At 43.1% G+C, this 12,500-nt stretch overlaps 1 protein-coding gene across 1 annotated transcript in view; it reads right to left on the bottom strand.

The window, feature by feature from the left end:
* tmem131l (transmembrane 131 like) overlaps positions 1-12,500 on the bottom strand; it is a 101,256-nt gene that overhangs the window by 77,649 nt on the left and 11,107 nt on the right. Inside the window, 1 exon segment of the mRNA XM_083766234.1 lies at positions 6,252-6,295. Coding sequence (XP_083622360.1) covers positions 6,252-6,295 — 44 coding nt within the window.

The raw sequence follows: 12,500 nt of genomic DNA, 5'->3' as shown, positions 1-12,500 counted from the left end.
TAATTATTGGACCCTCGGTCTGGCTCTGAACAGGCTGGTAGTGTGTGTGTGTGTGTGTGTGTAGGCTTGGGTGGTGTGTGACGAATCCAGTTGAAGTATACCTCTGTCGGTACAGAGACGAGGAACAAAACAATGAGACACTGAGGAGGCAGTATAATCACACTATCGGTCGTTACATGGCATGATTCATAACAGCCTGCACAACGTAGGGCTGCAGCTGTAGAACATTAGCTTAATTAGCTTAGATGTTATTCTACCGATTGTTACTTTTTCCAATTCATCCGATAAACCGCCGCTCCCACTGAGAAAGAGAGACAGAGAGAGAGAGAGAGAGAGAGAGAGAGAGAGAGAGAGAGACAGAGACCAGGTGTATATACTTTAGTGATGACAGTCCAGGCAAGTGGCTGATAACCCACATAGCTCAACCATCATGTCAGTGGAAGTTGCTCAGTGGCGTTTTGAAGCACCCGGAAGACTGCCGGAAGGACCGTCTTATTTCCGCATTTTTTCGCTGATTCAGCATTTGGACACCACATTTTGGTGTCCAAATGCGGAAGTGCAGCTGGGCTTTAACATTGAGCGCTCGGTTGCACGGTTTCCTCGTCAAGAATCCACGGGTCCGCCTGCAGTCCTTCCTCTTACCACTAGGGCCCAGCGCTTCAACATTGGAGTGCCTAGCTGGCCCCTTGGTTAAAACCCATTTAGGCCCGACCTCAACATTTTAAAGAAAATGAGGTTGTATAGATCTGCTATTTTTCAATAGCTAAATTATAACATAATGTTTAAAACACTATAGGGGTCCTCGAGAGAGTTCCAGGGCGTCCCAACTAGATGATAATTAAGAAACCAAATGGACCCTTATGGGGTCTGTAACTCAGAGAGTGTACAAATGGAACCATTTTGGGGGTCCTTGACATGAAAAAGTTTAGGAACCACTTTTTGGTGTTTTTCTTTTCTTTTTTAGATTTTTTTAGATTAGTTTTTGCGGCTTACGCCTTTTATTGGTTTTTTGAAGGGACAGACAGTAGGCTGACAGGAAACGGGAGAGAGATGGGGGGAAGACATGCAGTAAAGGCCGTGTCGGGGCTTGGGAGTCGAACCCGCGGCACACTGCGACTGGATTACCAGTCGGGTGCCCAAACAGTTACGCCACCGCCTGGGCCTCCCTTTTTGGTTTTTTAACTAAAGTATTATGTTATACTTTAGCTATTGAAAAATAGCAGATCTACAAGCTCATAGCGCGCCACCGAGTGGCGCCCTACGAGCTTGTAGGTCTGCTATTCTTGAAAAATCGCGAAAATGCGGCACAAATCTTATTTGAATATATATTCTTTCAGAGCGAACGTTTTTTTTTTTTCGACGTCAGGCCTAAATGCTCTAGAGTTATGGTGGTGGGTCCTTTTTTTTTTTTTTTTAAGATATTTTTTTGCGGCTTACGCCTTTTATTGATTTTTGAAGGGACAGACAGTAGGCTGACAGGAAACGGGAGAGAGATGGGGGATGACATGCAGTAAAGGCCGTGTCGGGTCCGGGAGTCGAACCCGCGGCACACTGCGACTGGATTACCAGTCCGGTGCCCAGACCATTACGCTACGGCCTGGGCCTGGTGGTGGGTCCTTGACATTAAAGAAGTTTGAGAACCACTGGTATTGTAATTGTATATCGCAGACGTGACGTCCACATACCAGCTCTGACATGTGTGATAAAAACCTGTTCAGGGAACGGTTCCAAGCGTGATGGAACCAATTCCGGTTCTGCAATGTTGGATCAGTTCCTCTGGTTCCTTAATCCTTAACCCATTTTGGGGCGGGAATCCCTTTTGGTGTTTTAAGCATTATGTGATGCTTTAGCTGTTGAAAAACAGCAGATCTATACCACACACAAAAATAGCAGGCCTACAAGCTCGTAGGCGCGCTACGAGCTTGTAGGCCTGCTATTTTTGTGTGTGGTAAATCTTTGAATATATATTTCAGAGCGAACGTTTTTAACTGTTTCAGGCAGGGAGGTCCCTGACTCCCTGGAACATCATATTTTGAGATGGGGGTCTGTGGCCCAATAGAGATAATTCTGGGGGTCCTTGACATGGAAAAAGGTTGAGCACAATTGATAAAGAAACATGGGTTTTTTCAGAAAACTATTAGGATTTAGAAGCCTTCTTTTTTAATCGCCATCAGTCAAAAATGGGTTAGTAATTATGTGTTAAATCTAATCCAACAACAACAACAACAACAACAGTATTCTCTTTATGAGACGTCCCTGGCACAAGATCTGTTCAGACCGCCCTGATCCAGAAACACTGGATAATAATAATAATAATATAATAAGACAGAGACAGGAGTCCTGTTTCTGGACAAACAAACTGGAGATATACAGTATTATTATTATTATTATTACTGCTGATGTTCTGGACAAACTGAGTCTGATGGAGGACTCCGTTTGTTGGGAAAGAAGAGAGAGAGAGAGAGAGAGAGAGAGAGAGAGAGAGAGAAAGAGAAAGAGAAAGATTGAGGCACAGACAGACAGACAGACCGACCCTGAGAATGTACAAATGTGTAAATTCTCAGAGTTAAAATAAGTCTGAATATTTTACTAGAGAAGGAGAGAGCGAGAGGGGGGGGGGGGGGGTGGTATATGGGACCTCCCTATGCTTCCCTCAAGGAGTTCTAAAATTAGCCTGGAATTTAGTACTGCAGCTCTCTCTCTCTCTCTCTCTCTCTCTCTCTCTCTCTCTCTGACACACACACACACCCACTCTCCCTACCAGCTCTGTAAAATAAACAAGGTAGCTAGCATACAGGCACGCACGCACACACACACACACACACACACACACACAGAGAGAGAGAGCTGCCCAAATGATACGCTGAACCTGCACCCTGAAAGTGAGCGTTCAATCACTTCAGCTGGCTGAAAGTCAGTTCTTTGTTGAATTAGATACAGTGAGTAGACAAAGACAATGCAACTTAAATGACGGACAGACCGAAATACAGACGGACAGATATATAGGGATACAGACTGGTAGGGCTAGACAGAGAGACAAGCCAGACTGTCAGTGTCCACTACTACGTACTGTAGAAAAAAATACTTCTTGAAATGAAAACAGGAATGCACCCGGGGGGGGGGGGGGGTTAATTTCCAACACACACACATACACAATACAAACACACACACACACACACACACACACACACACACACACACACACACACACACACACACACACACACACACACACACACACACACACACACACACACACACACACACACACACACACACACACACACAGTCTTTGTATTGAGTTTGTGCTTAAAATGTACTGTAAATTCTACAAACTGTTAATAAATATTTCAATCAATCAAAACACACACACACACACACACACACACACACACACACTCCCTGCGACCAAACCACACTGTGTCGTCTACTGTACAGCAGCCCTGTGTGTGCTCATGGGAATCACACAGCAACGCACAACTACACAATAAACACACACACACAGTTGCACACAACTACACACGCTTGTTTCCACTGCGGTGCTCTCCTCAACACAAACCCACATGCAACTGGTGTGGCTGTATGGTATATGCTCTTCACTCTAATACTCCCCGATCATCATGGAGGGCATCGAGCGAGACTATATAGCCGATCTACAAGCTCACGACTTGTCGATTAGTCAAAAGAAGGGATTAGTCTTACGGGGTCAGACTGAGAACGGCTTTGACAATCGACTCCCTGTGCTGTGTGTAGACTAACCCTGACCCCTGTGCTGTGTGTAGACTAACCCTGACCCCTGTGCTGTGTGTAGACTAACCCTGACCCCTGTGCTGTGTAGACTAACCCTGACCCCTGTGCTGTGTGTAGACTAACCCTGACCCCTGTGCTGTGTGTAGACTAACCCTGACCCCTGTGCTGTGTGTAGACTAACCATGACCCCTGTGCTGTGTAGACTAACCCTGACCCCTGTGCTGTGTGTAGACTAACCCTGACCCCTGTGCTGTGTGTAGACTAACCATGACCCCTGTGCTGTGTAGACTAACCCTGACCCCTGTGCTGTGTGTAGACTAACCCTGACCCCTGTGCTGTGTAGACTAACCCTGACCCCTGTGCTGTGTAGACTAACCCTGACCCCTGTGCTGTGTGTAGACTAACCATGACCCCTGTGCTGTGTAGACTAACCCTGACCCCTGTGCTGTGTAGACTAACCATGACCCCTGTGCTGTGTAGACTAACCCTGACCCCTGTGCTGTGTAGACTAACCCTGACCCCTGTGCTGTGTGTAGACTAACCATGACCCCTGTGCTGTGTAGACTAACCATGACCCCTGTGCTGTGTGTAGACTAACCATGACCCCTGTGCTGTGTAGACTAACCATGACCCCTGTGCTGTGTGTAGACTAACCCTGACCCCTGTGCTGTGTAGACTAACCCTGACCCCTGTTCTGTGTAGACTAACCCTGACCCCTGTGCTGTGTAGACTAACCATGACCCCTGTGCTGTGCGTAACCTGTAACCTTACCTAACCCCATGAGCATGTTGTACGCCCATGTTACATGTAGACCCGTTTCTTCTCAAAGTGGGGTCCAGGGAGTCCCTTAAAGGTTTTATGACATTCATTTTCATTTATTTTTATTTTTATTTTTTATTTTAGGTTTTATGACCTCAATTACACCCAAAAAACCTGAACTTTGAACATTCAGTGGATTTTCTGTGGTCTGAAGTTTTATTTGGGGTTTTTTGGGCCTTTTGAGCTACAATGAAAACAGGCAACACAGTGAAACAGTGACATCTGCTGGCAAATCCCATTGACATATATGGGATTTGCAGTAAGTGATGTCACTTACTGCCGGCAAATCAGAGCACCTGTTTGAGCCAGAAAACCCCCGATCACAGAAAATCTACTGAATGTTAAAAGTTCATGTTTTTTGGGTGCAATTGAGATTAGAAAACCTAAAAAAAACAAGAACAATTCCAAAACCTTTTTTTTAATGTCACAATCCCTTTAAGGAGCTTCCAGGGGGATCCCCACAATCATGTTAACAACTTTATCCATTTATATGTTGGCTATTCAAAACTATAGCAGGCGCTACAACCTCGCAGTGCTTGAACATCTGCTATTTTTTTTGAAGAACACTTTTAATAATTTTGAAGAAAAAAACATTAAGACGAATGTTCTCTTCTTGGGGTCCCTGGGGGGGGGGGGGGGGGGGAGATGTACAACAGTGGTTCTCAAACTTTTCAGGTTGAGACCTAAAAGATAGATTAGATGTTTGCCCGGTACCCAAACTACTGACGCACAATGCGTTGCAAGCTAGTAGATTTCACTAAGGTTTATTAATGGGATTTCTTTGATTTCTTTGTTTCTTTCCATTTCTAAAGTTGCTTTACAGTCATTTTCCAAGAAAACTAAAAAAACAAGAATTGATGACATCCTTCTACCCTAATAGACAGGGGATACACGAGCACATGGCCATTTATCCGTGGTCCTTCTCCTAACAAACCACACTGTTAGCACACATCTCTCCATGCAAAATAAAATCTGCACGCTCCCAGAATCCAGCTGCACTACATTGCAACCACGCAACTGTCATATTTACTGTACAAATATTACTTTTGTCAAACACACTGTTATTGCGCAACATTTTGCTGTGATGCAAATTACATCACAACTTTCTCATTCCCAGCAACTCCCCTTTTCACTGCACACACACATACACACATGCACGTGCGCACACACATACACAGGGCACAGCAGCGCAGTACAGTACAGTACAGTACAGTACAGTACAGTACAGTACAGTACAGTACAGTACAGTACAGTACAGTACAGTACAGTACAGTACAGTACAGTACAGTACAGTCATGCACGTGCGCACACACATACACAGGGCACAGCAGCACGGTACAGCACAGTATGCTACAGTACAATACAGTACAGTATGGTATGGTAAGGCACAGCACAGTACAGTATGGAACAGTACAGTAACGTACAGTACGGTAGGAGAAGAGAGCAGTACAGTACAGTACAGTACAGAGGAGTAGAGTACAGTAGAGTACAGTACAGTGGAGTACAGTACAGCAGAGGGAAAAAAAGACATTAATGGGATTTTTACTCGAGTCGTATCCCATAAAATTGGTCGCACAAATGGGTCCCGACCCACTGTTTGGTAAGCAGTGGTACAACGGTGTTAGAACATGGGTCGGTTCTGAATGAAACCAGGTGAAAAAGACAAAAAAAAAACAGCTCACCTTTCCTCCAACGGAAGACCATCTTTCCTTCGCTCCTCCTCCACCTAAACGAGACAACGGATACAGTTTTAGACATAATTGATAATATGATATATACATTGATATTTATGAAGCACTTTTTCAAAACAACTGTCACAAAGCGGAAGTGCTCACAAAAGGAACACCAGAACAAATACCGTGTACATTCAAGGAACACCAGATATAATAATTGTGGATATGCTAATGCTAATACGATGCTAGTGCTAATACGATGCGTGGGTGCCGACGTGGGACTGCCCACCACGCCCTCCTGTCTATAGCATCAGGTCTGGAGCTCTGCAGTATATTTTAGCTCTGCTGTCGCACCAAAATAACTATTCTAGAACTGGTTAATACGCCCTAGGTCTTTGAAACCTTGGTGCTTTCAGGGAACCAGCCGCGAACCGGCTTGCGTTTCCAGCAGTTTAAAGCACCATTGTAATTAGGGGCAGGAGTAGCCACAGTTGCCCAAATGTTCGATTCCAGGCCTGGGCCAGCAATGTGTCGAATATGACCGGTCAAAGTGTCAACTGCACCGGGGAAACTCAATCGTCAATGGCAGTTACAGTTTCACTTTAATTTTTTTATGATGATTTTTCGCTGGTTTTTGCCATTGTTTATATCGCATCTGCAGCTTCCAACCGGTAGTTTTTGGTTCCAGTTCCGAACCAACTTTTAAGAACCAAACCACACCAAAGGGCAGGGTCGAGTACAAAACGTTTTTTAAGGTTGACCACACCATTGGAACTCAATGAGTTGCATTGGTGTGGTTGACCTTAAAAAAAAAAACGTTTTGTCCGAACCCGACCCTTTGGTCTTTGATTGATTGATTGATTGAAATATTTATTAACAGTTTGCAGGATCACAGTACATTTCAAGCACAAACTCAATACAAAGACTGTGAGTGGACGACCCAATTGGTTTGGGCTTTAGTGTTCCGATTCTGAACGAATACATTTTCAGTGGAAACTGAAAAAAAAGAACTGGTGGAAAAGGGGGTCCTTCACTCCTTTCCCCTCCTATAGCTGTGCCTTGTGCCACCGTGTCAGTTTGCTCACTAGCGGTGTCTGACACACTGCCCAAGTGCCCAGACAGACTCACCCTTCGCTGTCTGACCTGGACTGCGACCTGGGGGGAGGCCTCCGTAGAGGTCCACGATTCCCACGTGGTCCTGCCATGTGACACCCGAGTGTCATCCGTTGCATGTACTATTTTCACTATTCATTGTACAAAGTAAGTATTTGGGGCTTAAAGGAGTAGTTCAACCAAAGGTTTTCTATCAATTACACACTACATGAGGCCTTGAATTCCACAAGATGTTTTTGTTTTGTCTTGTCATATTCCTGAGCTGAGATGAATTCAAGGCATTCATGGGGTGTGTAATTGAAAAGAACACTGTATATTTCCACAAGACTTTGTAAAAAGTCAAACATCCTATCAATTAAATGATACAAATCATAAATACTGTACTGTAGGTTACATAAACCTGTGACGTGACAACAAAGGTGAATGTAAGCATCATGTAACATGTTTCTACAGTTCATCGAATTGTGAAGAAAGACAGTAGATAGTATAGCTATAGTAGAGAGTATTGTGCTGTATCAGTGTTGTTGTATTAGCTTGATTGTAACGCTATATTTATCATTCATTCAGGGCATACGGTAGTACCAACACAGTCACTCAGAACAGAGTCCAGTGTTGTTTTTGGCAGCAGATTTTGATTTTAGTTTTAGTTATAGTCTCTTCAATAGTTTTCATTTAGTTTCAGTCACATTTTAGTCACATGGAATGTTTTAGTGTTAAGTCTAGTTTTAGTCGACTAAATATCATACAAATTTAGTCGACTAAATCTACAGTTGATTTAGTCGACTAAAATGTATTTTGGCAGGCCTTGATGCTGTCGTAATGACTGATTTTACACTTGCAACCAAGTGTAAAATGACTTATACTGGATCTCTTGTCCACTAGTCCCTTCCTAACATTTTAGTCTAGTTTTTATTTGTTGACGAAATTGTCAGCATATTTAGTCTTAGTTTTAGTGACCATAGCTTTTAGTTTTAGTCAGTGAAAAAGGTAGTCATCGAACATTCTTCCTCTTTGTTTTAGTCGACGAAAACAACACTGGAACAGACCTACAAGGGAAACAGCTGAGCTTGTTACATGCTTTGTGTTGTACTTTGAGGCTTTTCAGTATCACAGTAATTAGTCTGATTTCAGGTCTTCATAATGACTCCATAATGGGGCGTTAAGAAGCTTACGCTAAGACGACTCTGGCTTGTTGAAAGCTTAGTTTAAACCCCACACTTATCCAACGACACAAATATGTCCTCTTGCAAGCTAATATTTCTCCAGTCAGTCAGTGGTAATTACAGGCCGGCTAGAGTTAAGCTGATAACTTGGAATTAACGCTGAACCTTTTCCCTCTGGTCAGTTGGCTGTATAGCTATACCGAAGGACCTGTTGGAGCCCCTTTCTGTATTCCGTCATATGCACGTCTGTTAGTACCGACTACAAAACAAACACCTGGAACATTATGTACTGTATAGGATACGGGGGTAGGCGCTAGGGCATTAAGCAACTAGTCGACTAGTTTACTAGTCGACTAGTAAATCCACTAGTCTACCTTGTTGGTAATAGTTGACTATAATTCTTTTTTGTAGGCCTCAAGATCAGGTAGATTATAGTTATAGTCACCAATGTACACAGTTTTTAAATGTACAAATATGTAAATATAAAAATAAAAGTAGTTAAACAACTAGTCGACTAGTAAACTAGTAAAAATGACTAGAAGTGAATGCCCTATAGTAGGCAGCCTTGGGCACGGGTGCAAACATTGGCACAGGGTGGAGGGTGATCACTTCCTGCACATAATTATACAGTCATCCCAAACTGATAACTCGGACCGGGCAGTGAATCTGGGAGATGAGATTGATCTAAAAAACATGGCAATTCATGTCAAAAAGGTTTCCGACCGGCTGGGATAATACACCTTACTGCACTATTCTATATCTAACACTAACCGTGTTACCCGTCCTTGCTACAAGTAAGTTAATGGAGCAGACTGTCTGTGATGGACGTCATTGAGGACCTACTGTAATGCATCAAAACACATAAAATAACTGGATTAAAACTGAACCACGCAAACGACCCATTCATTGAACGTCTGTGCGTATGTGCGTATGTGCGTGTGTGCGTGTGTGTGTGTGTGCGCGTGTGCGCGCGTGCGCATGCGAGTGTGGTTCATTGCAGTAGACAGTTAGATTTGATTCCATTCAGAACATCCTGTCATCCACAGCCACTTACGTACTGTACATGTACAATACATGAAATGACAATGTTTGACAACCGCTGGCCCAGAGGACTCCTCCACAGTAAGTACAGTACAGCGGCTCACTCCCACAGAGTGCAGTACAGTTAGGACACGTGGACTGTACATGGACAGCACACACAGATAAACAGGAATATGTTCCAAGTCTGTCTGTCTGTCTGTCTGTCTGTCAGTCTAAACCAAGAGCCCCATGGTTGCATTTTGAAACACAACTAATGACCACACACACACACACACACACACACACACACACACAGTGTTTGCCTGGCATGAACGCATGACACTGGCCACAATGACTAGAAGGCACCGGCTGTACCATTATGTCTGTTTTGCTGTGCACATTTTCATAAGCCCTATAGCTGTCAAACTTGGTATAGCAGTCAACAGCAGTTGGTTCTCAAACTCAATAAAATAGCCGATCTACAAGCAAACTCCAACCAATCCTGGGTGCACTATACTTTGAGCATGTCATCGTAGGCCAACACTTTTCAGCATTTTCAGAAATAGCAGTTTGACGCACAACACCACATTGTGAGCTTATCAAAGTATTTTACACCATTGTACGGTTAAGTATAAGACACGATATGGTCAGCAAGTAGGCTAATAAGTATAAATAATAATAAGTGGGGGTCCCTCTACTGTACTGTCACTGTACTGTACTGTACTGTACTGTACTGTACTGTACTGTACTGTACTGTACTGTACTGTACTGGCACACCCAAAATCATCATATATACAGTATAGTGAGTATACAGTTAATATGTTCCTGTGCGTTTGTGTGTGTGTGTGTTAGGTTCTGCACAGGTGGTGAAAAAACAACCATGCTGTTTTGGTGCTCATACCCACCCACTGCCACCCAGGCACCCAGCCAGCCACACACACATAGCTCTGTAAGGGAGTGGTTGCACCACTCAAAAAGTGATCAACAAAAGAAAAATATTATTAAACTAGATTAAAAACAATATTCAAAACATGATCAAGAACAAATTAAAAGGAGGCAAGATCAAGCAATACATCACTACATCAAGGATTACAGAACCTAGACCAGGGTTTCTCAACGTTTTTGGCTGGGGACCCATGGAATTGCTTTGGCCATGTCTCGCGAAAGCTGCTTTGCCATGTTTTTTTTATTGATTTTGGCACCTCGAGGAGGCCAGCACTAGATTACCTATAAAGGAGACGGGCTGGAAAAAATGTGGGCAGGCAAACGGAAAGGTATAGGAGGTAAAGAATAATGGATTTAAAATCAATCCTAAAAGGTAACCGGGAGCCACATGTTCTCCAATCTTGTTTTTGAGTGGTGCAACCACTCCAAGGAAGAGCAATGTCCGTGTTCACCTATGTATGTGTCTATGTGTTAGTTAATGAGCACCAGTATATGACTATTATAGTACCAGTAGGGGGCGCTGTTTGCCAGAAACAGAGAGAGGGATAGAGCTGCACTGTTGCCTGGTAATGAGAGAGAGAGAGAGAGAGGGGGGTGGGGGGGTGGGGGGAGTTGCACCACTCAGTTCACACGGGTGTGATTTTTTTGATAACTCTGGCTGCCACAGTAAAGTAGGGCTTATAAGAGGCTGAGATATGAGAGAGCTCTTTGAGAGCTTAAATACTCCAGGATCCCATCATGATAGGCATCTCCGTGTGAGGAGATTTGGGGGCTGGAGGTTGCATGTGAACTATAACGCATGTGTCACGGAATGAATGTACTGTATATATGGTACACTTTACGCATTGAGGAAATTAATTCCAAACGTCAATTTCCAACATTTCCTTGCCGACATATTGTATACAGGTTATATATATATATACATATATATATATATATATATATATATATATATATATAGACACATGTTACATAGTATAGACTGTATATTTCTCCATTAACCCATTTTGGGTCGGGAACCCCTTTAGGTGTTAGCATTATGTTATGCTTTATAGCTATTGAAAAAGAGCAGACCTACAAGCTCACGAGCTTGTAGGTCTGCTATTTCTGAGAAATAATAGCACGTTGAAAGTGCAATGGGGGGGGGTGGCGTAGATCAGCTGTCTTGGTACCAATAAAGGAAGATTGACATTCAATTCAAATAAGGGACACGGAGAAAAATATTAAATATCACTTATCGCATATTCTATTAACCACAAATCAGGAGACCACAAGGGGAACACAAGTGTAAATGTTCTTCTCCTGTACATATAGTGTTTTGTATTTGTTAATGACATTGACATGCATTATTGTGTATTATTTTGTTATGCTATGCTTGATGAATTGAATACACACAAGGCCACAATGGAAACAAGTCCGCAAGGACTTTTCGTGTTATCCTTTTAGCCGTGTCCGACTGAACCAGCAGCCATATTCTGGGGGGAACTTAGCCAAAGACAGACATTTGGTTTTGACGGAAATATGCTCATTTCTGTCAACACCAAATGTCTCCGTTTTTACCAAGGGACACATAATTTAGTTTTCCAAATAAGGGACGGTTCCTTCACTTTATACATGCTTACAGTATATACATGCTTATACATGCCGACATGACAGATGTCTTTCTATATTGGAAAACAAATCTCTCTGTCGGGGTGGAAACCTCATTATGTCGGTATGTCCAAAACAGTTTACTTTTCAGGATTCAAATTCAAAAGTATAGCGGATTGACAAGCTATAGCATTGCGTTTCGGGCTTGTAGATCTGCTACTTTTTTGCGTTTCGAGCTTGTAGATCTGCTGCTTTTTTTTAACGAGAAAAGAAAAAACACAAAAAAGTTTCTGCCCGACGGCAACGAGATGCAGAAAGATGTCGTGACAGTTCCCATGTGTTCAATCATTTAGCTTCAGCGTGACGGCACATGCACACGCTTGTCTTTCCATATATGAAGTGTGTTTATTTTTTAACACTGCTATGT

Source organism: Protomyctophum parallelum (genome assembly GCF_964188405.1).
Source record: "Protomyctophum parallelum genome assembly, chromosome: 5".
Classification (NCBI taxonomy): Eukaryota; Metazoa; Chordata; class Actinopteri; order Myctophiformes; family Myctophidae; genus Protomyctophum; species Protomyctophum parallelum.
The sequence above is the reverse complement of the archived record's forward strand: the minus strand, read 5'-3'. Positions and strand labels throughout refer to the sequence as shown.